This window comes from Acipenser ruthenus, chromosome 12 (genome assembly GCF_902713425.1).
Source record: "Acipenser ruthenus chromosome 12, fAciRut3.2 maternal haplotype, whole genome shotgun sequence".
In the NCBI taxonomy this organism is placed as follows: domain Eukaryota; kingdom Metazoa; phylum Chordata; class Actinopteri; order Acipenseriformes; family Acipenseridae; genus Acipenser; species Acipenser ruthenus.
This window is the reverse complement of record NC_081200.1, coordinates 28324025-28343901: the sequence shown is the minus strand read 5'-3', so window position 1 is coordinate 28343901 and position 19877 is coordinate 28324025. Positions and strand designations below refer to the sequence as shown.

General features: G+C 35.9%; 2 protein-coding genes across 9 annotated transcripts; one reads left to right on the top strand and one right to left on the bottom strand.

The window, feature by feature from the left end:
* The first annotated feature begins 135 nt into the window (after window positions 1–135).
* On the top strand, window positions 136–3306 carry LOC117416639 (uncharacterized). 3 transcript variants are annotated; one of them, XM_034027917.3, is made up of 4 exons: window positions 136–398; window positions 1455–1518; window positions 1850–2026; window positions 2757–3306. In XM_034027917.3, exons 1-4 carry the CDS (start codon window positions 355–357, stop codon window positions 2922–2924), a joined length of 453 nt encoding a protein of 150 aa, XP_033883808.2. In that variant the 5' UTR covers window positions 136–354; the 3' UTR covers window positions 2925–3306. The 3 variants fall into 3 exon arrangements, with proteins under 3 accessions (XP_033883808.2, XP_058890731.1, XP_058890730.1); XM_059034748.1 differs by lacking the exon at window positions 136–398 and adding an exon at window positions 405–511; XM_059034747.1 differs by lacking the exon at window positions 136–398 and adding an exon at window positions 1079–1232.
* Window positions 3307–8716: 5410 nt separating this feature from the next.
* Window positions 8717–18706, bottom strand: LOC117416594 (RNA-binding protein RO60-like). Of its 6 annotated transcripts, none has more exons than XM_034027817.3 (9): window positions 18457–18706; window positions 13095–13701; window positions 12320–12540; window positions 12053–12190; window positions 11707–11844; window positions 11351–11467; window positions 10737–10850; window positions 10470–10616; window positions 8717–10130 (listed from the first exon to the last, which is right to left on the bottom strand). In XM_034027817.3, exons 1-9 carry the CDS (start codon window positions 18499–18501, stop codon window positions 9978–9980), a joined length of 1680 nt encoding a protein of 559 aa, XP_033883708.3. In that variant the 5' UTR covers window positions 18502–18706; the 3' UTR covers window positions 8717–9977. The 6 variants fall into 6 exon arrangements, with proteins under 6 accessions (XP_033883708.3, XP_058890726.1, XP_033883710.3 ...); XM_059034743.1 differs by having other exon boundaries at window positions 18582–18706; XM_059034744.1 differs by having other exon boundaries at window positions 8718–10130; window positions 14571–18706.
* Window positions 18707–19877: the final 1171 nt, after the last annotated feature.

Below are 19877 nucleotides of genomic sequence, written 5' to 3'. Positions count from 1 at the left end.
CCCCATATTTACACTGCCGCATTCAGAAGTACTGTAGTCTGTACAATTTGCAACGACAGATAATGGTTTATTAAATTAAGGCTTAGCGTTCCACGTTGTTTTATTATAACAGGAACAAATATTGTACATCATGAACAACCAATGCACTGTATCTTGCATGACTTCACTTATGTGACCATCCTCAACAAACAAGTCTGTATGTGCAATCTTGACATACTTCGTACAATATAAATAAAAAGAATACTGGAAAATATACTACAGTTGGTAAACAACTCTGGTGAAAATAGGGGAGCACGTATCCAATGGTTTTGAAAGGCTTGTTTTTCAGGCAGTTCATGGAGCAACAACGTATGTATGTTTAGGGTGGACAGTTTTACACAACATTTCAGTGCAATTCAGTAAGTGTTTCCGGTTTGTGTGTTCAGACTTTAATGTTTGTCGTCCTCATTAGCTATTTTATAATGTTCACATGGAGATCTGGCATTAGGAATACAAAGGGTCTGTTTAACAGGTTAAGTAATCGAATTTAACCATTCAGGTAATGTTAATGTTAACATGGTTTGTCCTTTTTTTTAATACAATGCTATTTGCATTTGCAGAATAATTGTATTACTCGGTATTTTGAAGTTACTTCGTGGCTTTGGACTGTGTGTCCAGATGCCCTTAATATTTCTCGGTCTAAATTTGTGTACCCTACGTTTGGCGAGTAACGTGTACGTTCATTTTTAATTTAGCAGTGAAGGTCACTAGGGGAATATTTCTTTCTATTCAGTATTCCAAAGCGGATACTTTAGATAAGCAATACGAACAATATATTTAAAAGACTGCTGTCAGATAATGTGCTGAAACTGACTTTCAGAGAGTGTTCTTACTGTCTTAGCTTTATCAAGCTCCGTTAACTTAAAGGTTTACCCGACAGTCAAAGTTTAATACGTTAAGTAATATTTATTGAAGCAGATTGTGAAGAGGTGTGGAGCATTCGGGGCTAAGTCTTGATCCCATCAAGTTCGTGCAATGTTGGTTCGTATTGGTCAGAGATTATAGATTTAACTGGATTAGGTTAGTATAACTGTCATAACGTTAACAGAACTAGTACTTGTTCTAATGTAAGTAGTGGAGATGGCGAAGCTGAAAGCAGTGGATTGCAGCTGGACCGTTTTGGTTTTATTGCTCTTCACTGTATTAAAGCCAGTACACCTAGCAGACCAGCCCTCAGCAGCTGTGTCATCTAGGTGATGCATTGATTTACATTGCATGGGGGAAGGTATTATTGTTTCAGTCTGAAGCGTATTGCTGGTTACAAATGTATAGCCACAGTGGGTTATAACTATCTTGTTATATACAATTGAACGCTGTCGGAATCTGTAAATAGATATTTTGTTCCAATTTAGTGCATATTGAAATATACCGAAATGATGTGATTTATGACTTATTTTCTTTTCCATTCTTTAAAGGATGGGAAACTATCCGTCCAGTCCATCAGGTTCCTCCAATAGAGCATCTGCCAGCTTTGTTCAGGTATGTTTATATCAGTCAAAAACAGAAACAACTGGAATTACCAATTTGATATATATATATATATATATATATATATATATATATATATATAATGTTGTTCCACGCAGTGTAGTTTTCCCCTTTTTTTTAAACAAAGAGGATTGTAATTGTGTTTTAATGTTATTTTCACACGCCCTGGGTAGGTCAATAATCAACAACAGGATCACTGACTTAACTGATTTTCACTGTGCAAATAAAGGGTATTTTGTAATTTGTTAGATTTCTCAATTTCTAGTTTATGTGAAAGTGAGGGTCTGGTGGTATTTTAAATTCATGTTTACTTTTTTTTCAGGAAGTGGTTTCACATAACTGCATTGTGATATTCTCCAAAACCACATGCCCTTATTGTCGATTGGCTAAAAACGTGTTTAACGAAATCGGCACCCCGTATAAAGTAATCGAATTGGATCAGCATGAAGAAGGAAAACAGCTTCAGGACACTTTGGGTGAAATGACCGGGGCGAGGACGGTGAGGTTCTTTTAACACATACTTGGTGATTTTTACAATGCAAGTTCAAAGATAAAAGCTAATTTTCTCAGAGAAATAAAACTACTTTAATTGAATGATATTTCCAAGAAGCAACTTCTGTTATTGTTCTGAGTAATTACTGTGTAGTTCATTATTTTATTCCTCTATGAAAAATTGCCTCTGTGCTTCGGTACAAGGCTCAGTTATGGTGTTTTTTTGTTTGTTTGTTTGTTTTTATCTAAGGTATCAAGCACTGGTGATAAGCATATTAATTTGATACCCAGTATTCAGACTGGTATTGGGGATTATAAATAGTTGCATACAGTATAAACACACTTTTATTGGGTTTGTTTGTTATTTAGGTGGGTACATAGTATATGGGGCAGCAGTGTGGAGTAGTGGTTAGGGCTCTGAACTCTTGACCGGAGGGTTGTGGGTTCAATCCCCAGTGGGGGACACTGCTGTTGTACCCTTGAGCAAGGTACTTTACCTAGATTGCTCCAGTAAAAACCCAACTGTATAAATGGGTAATTGTATGTAAAATACTGTGATATCTGTATAATGTGAAATGATGTATAATGTGATATCTTGTAACAATTGTAAGTCGCCCTGGATAAGGGCGTCTGCTAAGAAATAAATAATAATAATAATAATACTAAATTGCATTTAAAAACACACAAACAGTTCTATATCAAATGCTAATCTAAATGTGTATTTTTTGTTTGCCTAGGTTCCAAGAGTGTTTGTAAATGGTACATGTATTGGTGGCGGTTCAGAAGCAAAAGAACTTCATCAAAGAGGCAAGCTGTTGCCGTTGATACAGCAGTGTGCCCCGTGCTGTGAGGGAAGTGGAATGGATGACTCAAGTGGGGCTCAGCCTGCCTCCTATAACTTATAATGGGCCCTGGAAATATAATCTCTTTGGACTGGCAATGAGCAGAGCTTGTGTATTACACATACTGGTACCAGGAGGCTACAGGTGTTCATACTGTATTTTAGTTTTTTTTAAATCATCAGACATCTTATTTTCACACGGTTTAGTTGGGAATTTTAGTGAGCATGTAAAGTGAAGATTATGGTGATTATCATGTTGCTGCATTAAAACCCAAGATAAATCATGCCCCTGCAGGGTTGCCTGTCTTTAAAGCAGAGCTTGAAGGCCATTGTGTAATCTGTCCACCACTTCAAATTTAAGTTGGCAGCCCACATGCATGCATGCATGTACTTGGAAATCCCTGTGCAGAAAACAACTTCTTTCAATAAACTAATTTCCCCTACTAGCTCTTTTTTTGAACTTGTAAATTTGTACTGTAATTACAAACCAACAGTTTCATAAGTAGTAAGTAGCAAGTGTTGTTGACAACAGGTTATGTATAATAATAATAATAATAATAATAATAGTAAGAGCTGTACACAAGTCAGAAATGTTCTTACTCACGTAGCAGTATTAAACATCTTGTCATCCAAGAGCCAATCAGCTGTCAGAACATGATGGAGCACAATCCCTCCTCTAGAATTTTAAAGGGAGCACAAAGTTCCAGGCAGAGAGGGCAGATTGCAACGCACCACATAGTTAACCATTATCTTGATACTAAATTCGGGTTTGGGTCGACCCCCCAGTACTTTGTCAAATTGTTACTTATGTCTGTAACATAGTATAGCTAAATTAAAATTCAACGTACATGTCACTCACCAAAATAGTTTGAGCAGGGATTCATGGCTTGTTCACAGGTTTTCTGCTGTTAAGCTCATGGTGTTTTTTGGTATATTTTAAATGTTATTTTTTCTAATAAAATGTTAAACTTGCTGCTATGAAAAACTGGTTTAAGCCGCTGCTGATATGTTGAAGTTAAAAAAGCCTTTTGACACCTTGTGGTCTAAATTGGTACGTTGCAATTGAGCTAATTTAGGCTTTTTTAAGACTCGTTTTCAGGTTTAAACCTCAGATAAACTTTTGCTGGAAGCAGACAAGAGATCACAGATACAGAGTAATTTTTTTCTGGCTCTGCAGCACAAATGAGCCCAGACACAGCTACAGCCGAAAATAGTAAAAAATTAAAAAAATAGCAGGTACATTTTATAATACAGTCAGCACTCACATATCCGACCCTATAACATTTTGACTTTAGTGACGGTTAAACGAGTGTTAAGCATATCTGATTACTTCATTTTGGTCCATTCCAACACCAAAAAGATACAATGTCAAAAATACATAGATGAAAAGACTCTGCTTTAAAATAAGTAGGCTTCCATTTAGATGTACTGTAGTTGGTTTTGTTGGTACAGTACTATATTCAACAGAAGTATTTTAATTCAGAACGATATGATTCTGAAAATATCACTTGCCAAAAGAGAAGACTGTGGACGCGTGGCCTGTAATACAGTTCATACCTTTAAAGGAGTAGCAATATGTAAAATTCCCCATTAACGACCCAACAGCAAATTGAAATCAAAATCTTACCCATGCATAGAACTGTGTAAAACATAGAAGGCAATGCAATTTAGCAAAAGATTAAAAAACCAACACCAGTTTCCAGAATTAAAACAGTATCAAGTCAGTATTCAAAATTGCAGAATATAGTGCTCGATAAGGTCCTAATGTCACAGTTCACTTGCAAATGAAAATGCACAAAAGCAACTAAAGATCACAGATTTTTAAGAAATGCATCTGTTTAATGATGAACTTTTACATTACTGTAGCTGGTCTTGTTCGCTTTGCTTTTGCTGTATTTTCGTCATGGTGAAATTGGAGGAAGCGCTGTGTAAATGCACAATAAAAGACTGATTTGGCATGCGAGGAAAAAAAAACACGGGCTGTGACGGATAAACAAGTACATTGTAACATTTAAGAGATGGGCTTTGTATCAGAAAACTGGTGACGGAGTCAGAAATCTCATGCGACGGGTTAGTGCAATAATTTGTTTTATATATATATATATATATATATATATATATATATATATATATACATACAGTGCCTTGCAAAAGTATTCAGACCCCTGACCAATTCTCTCATATTACTGAATTACAAATGGTACATTGAAATTTCGTTCTGTTTGATATTTTATTTTAAAACACTGAAACTCAAAATCAATTATTGTAAGGTGACATTGGTTTTATGTTGGGAAATATTTTTAAGAAAAATAAAAAACTGAAATATCTTGCTTGCATAAGTATTCAACCCCCACACATTAATATTTGGTAGAGCCACCTTTCGCTGCAATAACAGCTTTAAGTCTTTTGGGGTATGTATGTACCAGCTTTGCAGTGTCAGAGTGATTTTGGCCCATTCTTCTTGGCAGATTTGCTGCAGGTTGTTCAGGTTGGTTGGACGACGCTTGTGGACCGCAATTTTCAAATAGTGCCACAGATTCTCAATGGGATTGAGATCAGGACTTTGACTGAGCCACTGTAGGACATTCACCTTTTTGTTCTTGAGCCACTCCAATGTTGCTTTGGCCTTGTGCTTGGGATCATTGTCCTGCTGAAAGGTGAATTTCCTCCCAAGCTTCAGTTTTTTAGCGGACTGAAGCAGGTTCTCTTGCAGTATTTCCCTGTATTTTGATCCATCCATTCTTCCTTCAATTTTAACAAGATGCCCAGTCCCTGCTGATGAGAAGCATCCCCACAGCATGATGCTGCCACCACCATACTTCACTGTAGGGATGGTGTGTCTTGAGGCATGGGCAGTGTTAGGTTTGCGCCACACATAGCACTTTGAGCTTTGGCCAAAAAGCTCTATCTTGGTCTCATCTGACCACAAAACCTTTTCCCACATCGCAGCTGGGTCACTCTCATGCTTTCTGGCAAACTCCAGACGTGCTTTCAGATGGTACTTTGAGTAACAGCTTCTTTCTTGCCACCCTCCCATACAGGCCAGTGTTATGCAGAGCTCTTGATATGGTTGACTGGTGCACCATTACTCCACTCCCAGCCACTGAACTCTGTAGCTCCTTCAAAGTGATTGTTGGCCTCTCTGTGGCTTCTCTCACAAGTCTCCTTCTTGTTTGAGCACTGAGTTTTGAGGGACAGCCTTTTCTTGGCAGTGCCTGGGTGGTGTGATGCAGCTTCCACTTCCTGATTATTGATCCAACTGTGCTCACTGGGATATCCAAACACTTGGATACTTTTGCAAGGCACTGTATATATATAATGGTGATTGATTTTATTCTTAATACAAGGGCGGTAAAACGCGACTGACATGTACCTGGGTAACGGATATCCGTGTGCTGACTGTAGTAATATTATTATTATTAATAATAATAATAATAATAATAATAATAATAATAATAATAATTAATAATAACATGTTATTTGTTAATGGAAGTTGATTAGGTGCCAAGGAAAGGCATTTCTAGTCTTGACAATGAAGCTGAATGCTTATGCTTAATCTATCATAAGAAGCAGTGTTGCCTTATGTAATGATTTTCGTTATCTTGCCTTGCATTCGTTAGGGGAAGAGCTAAGACTTTTCAGTCCTGCAAGAAATGTATATTTGTTAATGTTGTAGTCTTCAAAACTGTTTATCCTATTAAAGTTACAAATACTAGAAGTAGACGTCTATCTGCTTGTTTCACAGACCCCCGATTGGCACCAAACAGGGTCGTTGAAATCATCCGTACATACTTAACGCTCTACAAAACAATAGTAATGGATGGAATTGAAAAGGAATGCTTATTCTGCTTCACATTCATACAGAAGCCTCCTTTACTCTTAAAAGCTTATAACATATACATTTGGAAGCTGTGCAAGTAAAATACTCTGAAATAGGACACAATATAATTATGCATTTAATAGTATGACAACTATTGTATTTTCATAGCATGTGATTTCCAGCATCAAACTCCTGATTCCAGTTTTACTGATACTAGATTCTCATCTCTCACATTAGATTGCTTTTATAACTCATTTAGTTATTTAAAAAAAAAAAAAAGCAAACACATGTTTTGCCTAAGATTTATTATTTTATCAAAAATGATCATAATGGGAATATAAAAGAACAGTGTTGCCTCTGTCTATATGTACATGTCCTAAATATATGATCACACAGAAAGTCACTATGAGTTTTAGGAAAATTGGTTGTGGAGAATATCTGATGTCTAAAATAAATCAAAATAATGCATTTGCTACATTCTCTTTGTTACATGTGTGATTATTTTCCTAAAATGTTATTTGCTAGCTCAAAGTCAACCTAATTGGGTCCCAGTGTTTAAGAGTTGTATAATTTACATTTAATAATGTAAATACTGTACCAAAAGATGCTCCCAAAAGCTATATTTAAAAAGTGTTCATGCATGTACCCAGTTGTTTCTCTTACTTGTTACTTATGTACCTGTCCCCCATTTCTGTTCAAAAACTCCTTTACAAAAATGAAATGGTTAACTTGTTTCTAAATGTCCCTTTCACAATTTGTTGCAAACTCATTTTGTAATCCCCATATTTTCATCTATTTCCTACTTTGCAAATTCAAATGGCTTTCACCATTCCTATTAACACTGCACCCTCAAACCCTTGTAACATGCTTTACAGTCTCTTACATAGCACTGCTTTGTAATTACTCCTGTCAAACTGAATTTATTTTTAAAAAATACTACAAAGTGGAATAATGTTTTATTCTGCAATGCACTTTGTAAACAACACCTACATATTATTGCACCTTCTCATTTACAGTAATGTATCTATTGTTCAATGGTCCCTTGGTCTTAATTGGTATCTAGTATTTTATATGTACAAAAGGCTCAATCGGAGGTATTGAGGGCTATCACATCTATTCTTTTTAGTACACAATTAGGTACAGTATATTTGTCTACTCTTCTACCTCTAGGCATAATGTACAGACTTTATAAAATGTCACTTGAGATCTGCAGCTACCCATGCTTCATAACCTAAAAAATGAATGTATCATGATACAAATGTTTACCAAAATGTACTACAAAACAGCTGACTGTAAGCACCCATCTTGCAAGAAAGACTTACACTTTAATGCTCCCCTAAAAACTTAGCAAGATTAACTGTTTTCTTCCAAAAACAAACCATACGGTTTATGAAACAACCCTTAAAGAGTACATAAGGACCTTTTTATTTGATTGTTTTACATGTTCCCATGTGTTGCTACAACTGTTTACGTAAGGTGTGTGTATTGTGTTACATGTTCCCATGTGTATTGTGGGAAGCCATCTTGAGGCAGGGAATGCAATTTAAAAGTTTAGAAAAGTGGTCAAAATGTAAAAAAAAAAAAGTAAACACACACCTTACGTAAACAGTTGTATCAACACATGGGAACATGTAACACAATAAAATAAAAAGATCCTTATGTACCCTTTAAATCACTTCACAGTTGACTGGTCTTTAATATTCCTGAATAAGGTTTTACTTTCCAGGGGGCACATGTTGTACAAAATGTATTTAATTATTAACTGTTATATTACTATAAATATTCTTAGAGCAAAAAACTTATTTTAACCCTTTGCGGTCCATTGTCGGACTGGGTCCGACATTGCAATTATTCCTCACAGGTCCTTTGTCGGACTGGGTCCGACATCATTATAGCAACGCAATAAACGTGTGTTTAGTCGTTTTTTCTCCGGAAAAAGCCGAGAAAACCATTCAATTGCCGAGTGGTAGCGACAGGAGCCGAGACAAGTCGGGGAAAAAAAAAAAAAAAAAAAAAAAGGCGTATTTCATGAATAGTCATACATGGTATCAGGTATCAGATAATGGGCGTCCATAGTAAACAAGCTGGCTAAGTGCGTCAGCGCACTGAGACTATCACGGACATTTGCAGAGCTTTTTTCAGATGTTATAGTAATAAAATAATGACTTGGATCGCATTATTGAGGAGTTTGGTGATAAAACGAGTGATCTGGAGATGATCGATCGGTTTTTACGACTATTATTATTATTATTATTTATTTCTTACACAGCTGAACGCTGTAGCAAACAAAAGGCTGGGGCGGGGCTGGAGATGCCTAGTGTGTGCTTTGTTGATATGCAGGGCCATTTAAACCCGTTTGACTGTGAAAAAAAATACTTTTAAACAGCGCGTATAAAATTAACTGCGCGTGTGAAAATTAATCAGACCTGGCGTGCCTGACGCGCGATTAATAAATGGACCGCAAAGGGTTAAAGTTATATTAGTGCTATAGAAATGTGGTTAATCTTAAAGGTTGCATTCAATTAATGCTACCCTCATCTTAATATAATAAAATGTTAAAAACAAACTAAGCATTTACAAAATGCACAAAGCTAGTTTCATTTGTCCTTTTCTTTACGTAAGATAAATGTAACCTTGTTTCTTTCCAAACTCTTGTCTAATTCCTCAAGCATGTCTAACTTTTTCTAAAAAGTATATTACTTCGGAATGATCCCATTAAATAGAATATAAAATAAAAACAATACAATAAATAGCATGCACTGCTTCAAACCTATAAAATGTGACTTCTAAGCAGTTCACTCATAGCTATATAAAATTGTATGCATTAGCAATATACGCTATAATGTATTCTTAATTAATAAGATTTTGTTAAAGTCTCATGACTCAAATATGATAATCTTATAACATTATTCAAAATCATAAAGTGTGTTGGAGAACAATTCTTGTTAACCCTATGCTGCATCTTGCCCTGTACATTGAACCTTTTCTGGGTATTTAGTTTCAGTAAAAGTTCTAAAAAGTTTTCAGTAAAAGTGTATGCTTAAATTATTTTCATGTTGTTTGGTTTCATTTTTAATATATTGTTAAGTCAATGGCATTGTCTAGCCTGCTGGATGCAACAACTGGACAAATGAAATTGCCCGTCTAATGATTTTATACAGCATGCAGCAAAGGGGTTAAACCTTAATGGTTAGGTCGGTGTTTGGCTGGTATATCAGTATGTGCTGATGTCTCCATTGATCTTGCAGCTGTGTGCAATTTGTTATCCTTCACTGTTGTTCAGTTTTTGTGGTTCATTTAAATCATATCCATAACAAAACATTGGATGACTTCCAAAGCTCCTGAGTCAAAGCCACAGATATCCAGCATCCCTCGGTCCTGAGGGTCTGCGATGGTGAAGCCATCTGAAGTCATCCCACAGACAATTAACTTAGAGAAAATTCCCATTTTCTAGAAACAGAAAGGTTTAAACAAAACAGGAACTGAGTGATGCTTTAAACAATAAATTACTGGCTAGATTTGTGCTGCACAAGGTGTTTTGGTGCATATACAAATGGAAAACTGCAATTAAAGGATGATACTGATCTTAATGAATCAGCCTCCTTTTAAAATAAGTTACAATAAAAGTTATTTAGGTTTTTATCATCACATTGCTTGTATCCTGTCATGTCAGCAAACTTTATATGCAGTACAGACTTATCAGAACAGATTGAAGCATTATAACATAGCTTTCAAATCAAGACTGGTAATTATTTTAATGCAAACTAAAATAAATAGTCATCAACTTACATTTCTGTATTTCCTCAGTGCCTCTGCTGGGTGAATGTCCCCAAGCCAGGTCTCATTGTCAGTGAAAACAATAAAAACATCAGCAACAGTGTTGGTCTCCAGGGCCCACAGCATGGGAAGGGCACAGTCAGTGGTCCCCATAGTAATCTAAATTAGGTAGATAAGTAAACCAACTAAACAAAACATCAAACTATTTTAGCAAGAATTTTATACATATATTAATAACCCACTTCTTTAATAAAACAGATTTCGCTAGATGGTCCATACCTTTTCAAATTCTTTCACAACTTGTGCAAGAGTCATGTCTGCAGTGACAGGACAAGGGACCATGGAGTGTGAAAAAAACCCAATGTGTGAGTCCTTCTCTGTGCGTGCAAAAACCTGTTAAAAAAATAAACACATTACTACAGTATCTTATCAACTGTTCGTGAACAGCTAGTAACTCAATGCACCTCTATCTTCTACTAGTACTTCAAACAAGACCTTATGAGAGGTCAGATTGTAGCTGCAGTAAGAAAAAGTGCCTGTTAATCAAACTATGAGACAATTTCAACACCCACTCAGATTGTTTAGATGGTATTCTGACCAATTTAAGCAAATTGCCCATACAGGTAGGTGTATCTCTTAGTCTAAGCAGAGGGACTTTCACTTTCCAACAATTATAATCAATAAAGTGTATTCATAGGCGAGGGAGTGCCCAGATGGTAATTTCATGGGGTGGCACTACTGACTGTGTACAGGCTTAAGATAAGGTGTCAAATGGAAGGCTGCATATTTCTCATTAATATTAATAGGTCCCATTTTGTCGGGTATATGTCATATACAAATTAAAAGCTATAACCTATACAAGTCTTCTGTCTTGTTAATTGGTATTGGCTTACCATAGTCATAGCTGCAGCCACATAGGCGGCAGTAACAGAACTCCCTAAAACAGTGCTGTTCATTGAGTCACTGACATTGACCGCCAAGACCAACCGCTTCTCTGTGGGCTCCACATTCTGAGGAAAAGAGTGATTGGCATTAACCCTGTACTCTAATTATCATCACTTAGTCTCATCAGGAAATGCAGATTTCAACATAACAACCCCTAGGCTATATCTTGTTAAATTGTTTTGTTTTTTTTGTTTTTTTTAAGAAATACTGCACTGTGCCACATGTAGGCCTTTCTAATACACAAAATATGTTTATTTAATTAAAAATGTAGTTTAAATAGCACCCCTCACCCCCCTCTTCCAACCTTGAAACTTGTGTAGAATGCACTGTCCAGTGCCTCAAGGATGTCTTTATCTGGGTTCCATGTCAGCTTGCCTCGGTTTCCACTGCCTTTTTTGTACATTTCCAAAGCCATTAAGACATTGAAAGGATGAACTCGTGTCTGGAAAATAAACATGAAGCTGTTTAAATCTCTTTCTAACCTATCTGGCATGCCAGTAGACATGTGTGCACATATCAAATCAGGTCTGTAACTAACTGGCAGCTTTCGGAAGTCTCAAAATGAGCCAGGAATTGAATGGACATTAACTTAACTTTCAGTCCCTCCTCATCTATGCAATCACATACAAAGAGATGGTAACAGTTCTGACCTTTAAAATGTTTTCATTCTGGAGTTGCTCACACACCATGGCAACTTCTCCTGTTGTTAGAACCATGTCTGCTGTCATCTTTCCTAGATTTCTCATCATCACAGTTAGCGGCATTTCCTTCAGCAAAGTCTTCAACACCTATAAGGGATTAGTATTTTTAAAATACTAGGAGTAGAAATGATAAATAAAATATGATGAGGGCAAAATGTAGAAATATGAAATGTACCTCAGTTACTAAAATTAATACTCCATTACAGTACAACATACCTCTTTAGATTTTAGGTGGCTGGGGAGTAACTGTTCTCTGACTAGCTTGTGTTCCTCTATCAAATGAATTACTTCAAGCTCATCAGTGGTGTGTTTAACTTTTTCCACAGCTTCCAAGTATTGCAGAACCTTTCGGATGCAGTCTGAATTCTCCTTCTCGTTATACACCGTCTGGACTGCCTTCCAGCCTTTTGTAATGTATTTAGCGACCAGTGCAAGCCCTTAACACAAGATAAATGATTATTAATTAAATTGTGCAGATAGTCAGGTTCAAAGGATATGCCTAATTCCAATTAATACCACAACTGCCTGTTTTTCTGAAACACTACTGTCTATTAAGAGAAGGTTTCCCTTTTAATTCACCAGGTAATAAATGTAACACATTTCATTATAGATTAATGTGAATAAACTGCCTTGGCAGCTGCTAAATATTTAGCAGCCTAAATGTTTGGATAAAAAAAAAAAAAACACATGATGCAACACTTTATTAATTATGTGTATTTATTGAATTATAAAATCGAAAAACCTGCATAATTTGACCCAGTCTATGGGGGTAGAACGTTGCTATGGAGTTGGTGTATCATATATATATATATATATATATATATATATTAGGATAGACTATGTGGTGAGCCCCCTAAATGTTAGCCAAAGATCTGTGTGTTATGCCTTGGTTAAAGTCATTTTTTACAAGCTTTACAACTTCCTGTATGAAACTCATATTTAAAAGAAATATAAAACATATACAGTCCCAATACATCATTTTGTTCTTTACCTTCATTTGCAGGTTTCATGTGTGACAGTCTCAGGAGATCCTTGTGCGACCACCCATTCCTTTGCTTATATTTTGTGACCGCCATTGCCAAATACATGGCATCTTTCTCATTATACCAGTCTGCCACCGCTTTCCTCAGGGCTCGGCCCCACATACCACACTTCATGCCTTCCTTGAGGTCCTTTTTAAACTGGATGAAAGTAAACAGGTGGGTGGGAAGCTGGCAAACCTCCCCCACGGCTTTGAAGGCAGCCTGCTTGGTTCTGATATCCGAGTGCTGCGAGCAAACGGCAAGAGCAAACAGGGCAGGGTTTGCTCTTGCTGCTCTCCCTTCAAGACTAAATGTTTTGATTTCTTGAACCACTTCGACGCCCCTGCCATCCTCTATCAGTCTGCATAAAACCAATGCATTTTCCCATGCTAGCTCCTGCTCTTTGATGTAATATGTCCCACCTTCTGAGCCGAAGCACAAAAAGCGACGCAGGCGTGTCATGTCATTCACCTCCCAGGTAAATCCACCTGCAGAGTTTAGGACCTGTTGCTCATTCAGGGGCAGTGACTGGGGAATTGTTTCTCCTGTGGCCTCCATTTGCTCAACTTCTTCCACCTATCAAAACAATACATTACAGTAGTACTGTACCACACTGAAAATTAGATGTTACAAGAGAATTATCTTGGAGGGAAAAAAAAGGATTTAATAAATCAACATATGGCTACAAACATTTACATTTACAAACAGACCTACTTAAAAGTGTGGTATTTACTAAAACTAGTTCATATTCTTGTTTTTATAATCTATTTTCTTTTTAAAAAGTGCTATCTTTACAACTCCTACAATTTTTGAGTGGCAGAACTTGATGCAACTAAAAGTGTGCCAGACAGACCTCCACTATTTCCACATCTATTTATGTATTTTTTATGTAACTAAAATGTTACCAGTAATAACAAGCAATTAAGAAGTTTAATTTAGAAAAAAGATAAATCTTTGATAAATAATTGTGTCTCTATATAATTGTGTCTCTATATAACATGTACAGTCTATATACATCAGTACAATAATATTTAAGACAAGATAAATGCATTGAGACACAATAGTTTTTTACATATGTATCCAAACAATCTAGAAACAAATATTAATATGAGAAGTTAAACTACTGTAGCTAAACACAACATATTTTATAAGCAAGCAAAACTTAGCCAGTCGTAGATAACCTACACAAATTGTGGTGTCTGCTTCTGAACAAATCAGTTACTTATCATCAGCCTCATATTAATTTACTCAGGGTTGCTCACTGCTCTCGAGTACAGAAATCCCATCCTTCGACAATGCAATAGCCCAACACTGCGTACATCAGTAAACACTTAAGGCTCCTCGTACATCCTTTTGTTGTACCCACAACAAAGATGTAATGAACCATTCACCTGTTCAATCGACCTATTGGTGTATGTGCCACTGAAATGTAAAAATACAGTTACTTACATATTGTTCAGAATCGATGAGGTACATGTTCACTGTGGTAATATGCATGTTTGTTTCTTATTAGCCTCCCATTAAAATAAACTAAGCTGTTGTGATGCTTCTTTTTAGGGGGTTGTTGGTGCATGCCATCTAAATGGAGATGATGCATGCCCTCTACCTTTATATATGTACATTTATTTCTTTCCTTATATTTTCTCCCATTTCCATATACTCGCAGACGGAAGGAAGCGGCAGCGAAGTGCTCTAGGATTTACCTTCAGGTAGGCCTAAGCAATGGGTGCACAACAATTCGTCCCCGACAATGATACCAATAATAATAATGTGAACTTACAGTTGTCAAGTACAGTACTGCAGAAAGGACGAGATTAGACAGAATGAAATCAAATTGTGACAGAACGGGCTTAAAATTGCAATACTTTAAAATGCAACGGTGCAATTTCAATGATCATTGCCGTTTTGTAATTCAGTGTTATTCCCCCCAAAACACCAATGCTAAAAATGGACACAAAATAGGTAGATAATTATTCATTTTGCTCAAATTCTTGCACCAAAAAAAATACCTGAGCAAGTGCCCTTGGGTTGGATTTATGTTTTGCCTTCGTCCCCCTGAATATTTACGCCCAGTGAAGGCAACATTGCCTTGCCCTTCATGAAGTTAACTTCACACCCTGCCTGTGCCTGACTTGCTTCTAAATGATTTAATTGACTCTTACTTGCTATAACTTGGCTTCCATAATCCAGTACACTTCTTGTTGTACCTTTATAGATCATTAAAGACTCTTGATCTGCTCCTCATTTGGTACCTGCTATTACTCTCAACAAATGTAATCTTCCTTTATACTTATCTGTTATAATTTTGACATTTTTATGCCACATCATTTTTTTTTATCTAAATAAACCCCCACATATCTGGCATCATCCACTTCTTTAATTATATGTTGTCCATATAATTAAATATATTTTATATATATTTTTTTTACTTTGATTTGTTTAGAAAAAAGCATGCTTTCAGTTCTCTAATGCAATATTAAATCCCCACTTTTTCACCCATAACTCCAATTTATCCAGTCTCCTATAGTTTATCTTTTACCACCTCCATTTTTTTTTACTTCTCACTCATATTACCCCATTATCAGCAAAAAGACCCATTTTACTACCACTTATTTCCTCTACTGCATCATTTACCATTACATTAAATATACTGATCATCAAAAGAAACGTATCACTTATATTTGGATAAAATTCACTAGATGTGATCGAAAAATGACAAACTCTGTTTTACAGCAGGTGCAGTGACTTTTTATTGTGCTGATTAACAACTGACATCACGAAGATGCTGCAAAATGATCTGTCGATTTTGAGCAAGTGTTGTGACTCTTGGTCTCCCAGTTTGTGGCCTGTCATTGACAGAGTGTGTCTGGTTATACCGTCTCGCCAGGTTTGAAATTGCTGGCTGTGAGCACCCAAGACGGTGAGCCACAGTATGCTGCCCTAGTCCAGCCTCCAACATGCCGATTGTACGAAGGCGCTGCTCTCTGACAGACGTGGCATATTGGTTTTTTTTTTCTGTGATTTTCTTTATTGCCTTTATTCAAGCTTGCAATTCAACAGCTGAAATCAATCCATATCCAGTGTCCAATCAACTGTCTCACTAATTAGGTGATTAAGTGCATATGTTTCAGTCATAGTCACTGAAGCGTGTCATGGTCAAGGATGAATGATCGAGTGATTAAAAAGAAACCAAAAACATTTCGTCACTGTCCATCACTTATATACCTTTTTTTCAAAAATAAATGTGTTATAATAGTGATAAGTTTCTTTTGATGCTTGGTATACAATTGGGCTTATTACACTATCTTGTGGCATTCCATTCTGCATCTGAAATGTTCTAGAAGTTGCATTTTGTACTTTAAAAGTTCTGTCTTTTAGAAAATCTCTTTTTCGCCAAAACATGTTCCTTTCAATCTCATTTTATATAATTTATACAAGCCATTTTTCCATACCATATCATAATCTTTCTCAATGTCTATAAATATTGCCCCTACAATCAGAGTTGGGGTCAATTCCATTTTTTCAATTCCAATTCCATTTCTAATCCCAGTTCCCTTTTAATCAATTCAAATTCTTATTCCATCATTTTACAGCAAAGGCTTTATTGAGCAAACAAACACTGTATACGACTTAATGAACCTGATAAAGCCTATGGCATAAACCTCAGTAAAGACTATGCCGTAAAACGGAATAGGAATTGGAATTGTATAAAAGGGAACTGGGATTGGAAATGGAACTGGAATTGACCCCAACTCTGCCTACAATATTGCCCCTACAATTTCTCTATTGCCTATTACGTGATCTATTGTGGCCCTATTTCTTCTAAATCTACTTTGACATTTCGTTAATAATTATTATTTTCCAAGAAAAAAATGTATCTTGTGCACATAATTTTTTCCATTATTTTGCATATTGTAGATGTTAATGCTATAGGTCCATATGCTATAACATCTGTAGGATATTTTCCCTGTTTTAACACCGGTACTATTATTGCCTCTCCATTTTTTTGGTACACACCCTTTTTTCCATATTATATGATATAATTTTAACAGAATCTCTAAACATTCTTGTGGCATATACTCAAAGAATTTATACCAAATATTGTCCTCTCCTGGACTTGTATTTCTCCTTGTTTAATAGCCTCTGTTAATTCTTTATATGAAAATATTGTATTATAATTAACATTTTCTTCTTGGTTTTCTATTTCTCTATAATGTACTTTATGAAACTCCTCTATTTGTGTCAAAAATTCCAAATAACAATTTCCATTACTATTCATTGTTAAAATTATATTCCCAATAAATTGTCTTCTTTATCTTCATATACAAGTTCCTCTTCATTTTTAAGACCCAATGTGTTATAACCCCTTTTTCCTGCCTTTAGCTGCAATATTCTTAAATTGATCTTATTTTCTTATCTACTGTTATTTTTTAACAGTATTCTTGCCAGTACTGCCTTTTTCTACATCTTATTTCCGTTTGTGCAATTGCTGTAGCTTTTTATATTGTATCAGTGTTGCTGTATTCATTGCTTTTTTTTTTTTTTTTTTACTTTGTCTAATGCTTTTTTTGTTTGTTTTATCACTTCATCACATTTCTTATTCCACCACGGAACTGCTATTTTATTGTATTGTTTTTCTTTATTGGAATAAATTATTTTGCTGCCATATTTAGTCCCTTTATTATGTTCTCATTAAATTCATCAGTATCTTCTGATGTTATTTGGGCATTTGTGTTGTGTTGCTGAGTTAGCCACTGGAATGCGTGTTGTTTATGTTCTGTTAGGCACACTGTACCTACTAGTAGCCTTCATCCTAGCCCACGAAAGGACCCTCACAGAACTGTTCACGTGAAGCGCACCGTGGGGCCTGAACAGAACCTGAGAGGGAAAGGACGGTATGGGGGGCTCTGGTTGGCTGAGGGCCAATAACAATGTAGTATCTGTTCATGTTCAATCTATCTCTGTTGAATCGATCTGTTCAACTCCACCAAACAGGGGCGTGTACACTCTTTTTTATTTACCACTACGTACATCCTACGTACAACCCTCATCTGTTTATTTTTTTCACCACTTTAACGCGTCCTATTATCGATTCAGCAATTTTCAGTGGACTTATTACTAAAATCCCTGTTATTGTTAATCTGACGATTATTCCATTTTTTTCTCCCTTCCTCGTTTCCTCCAGCCCTATTATTTTCTGCTGATTTAATTATTTTAGCCATTACTTCGGTTATTTCCTAATTTTTTCCATCAACACCGCTCTTCCTTTTCCCCTTTCTGTCATCAATTCCCGTTGTCTCTATTTCCTCTCTAACATCGCTCTGTGCCTACCTGCAGACTTCTATGGGGTTTTTTTTTCCCGCTAACCACCTCCATATAATCAGTACAGAGCTCCTTACTTTGTCTCTGCCGTCTGCTTCTCCACTGTATCTCTCACTCTCTTAAAAATTACCCACAACTGCCAGGACGCTCATCCGCTTCAACGAGCCCCGCAAAGATATTCCGATGTATATTCAAAGATACTCGACTCCGCGGATTTTCAATGGAGACTTCCGCCACACTGCGCGCAAAGGATTCTAGGAGAGCTCGGGAGAATGTTTTATATGGAGAGTCAATGGAGCCGTGAAAAAAAATGCTGTTTTTTGCAAATTTCGCTTTGTTAAAAAAAAACATCCAGCTTTTGAAGTGGATTTAACATTTGCGTAACGTCTCTTGAAGAAAACGGCAGCACTAGCAAATTATGACAGTACGTAATTATTGTGAAAAAGGCTATTTTCTGAGCACTGTCCCTTTCTATGGCGCATGCGCAGAAATATCGCTCTAAACAAGCTACGACCTCATATACAAGTCCACATGTGTGTAACTCATCTGCCTTTCTTTTCTACAGTGTGTAATTATTAATATTCTTAATATTAAGTTAAGTTTAATGTTTAACCATCTTTTAAATTACTATTTTTTTAAATATAGGTTGCTACAATTAAACAAGAAAATACATAAGATATCGGTAATACGATATTTTATGTGTAATTATTTTGTATATTATTTTGTTTATAAACTATTAACTACGGGTGCTTAAGACACAATATAAGATAAGAGACATAAGTGTAAAGTCAACCTTTATTTTTCTTGAAGAAACTATTTTTTTATTCAAATAACTCAAAACACTGGTACAGTTAACTGGTCGCCGTTTACATTTACAATAATTAATTTACAACAATTACATAACCAGAAACGTGTTTACAAACGTGTTCTTAATTAAAACGTTTTTAAAAGAAATAGACTACAGGCAACAATTACATATTATTGTTACATATACAGCAGAGTGTAATAGCAAAAAATATACATATTTTCTCTAGTTAAAAAGTCCTATTGGATTTTCCTGCAGTATTTATATTATTTATATTCTGATTATTTGTTTTTGGATTTTTCAATTGGCTCCTTCAGGATTTTTATCTTTTATCTTCTACATGATTCCGTTGTATATGTTTCCGTTTACAATATTTTATCAAATTACAGGGTTACCAGGGCGTAAATAATGTATAGACTAGGTTGCCCAGCTGGCTATGCGCTCGTGCAGAGGCAAAGGGAATCATAATCATAAATTAGGCACTATAATAATGGTTTTGATTGACAATGACAGATTATGAATATCCAGATCATATAGTAATCCCAACTACATACATTTGTGCCACTCTCTCGTCATATATGCAATTTGTAGGTTTTACAAAAATAAGTACAATCACCAAATAAAT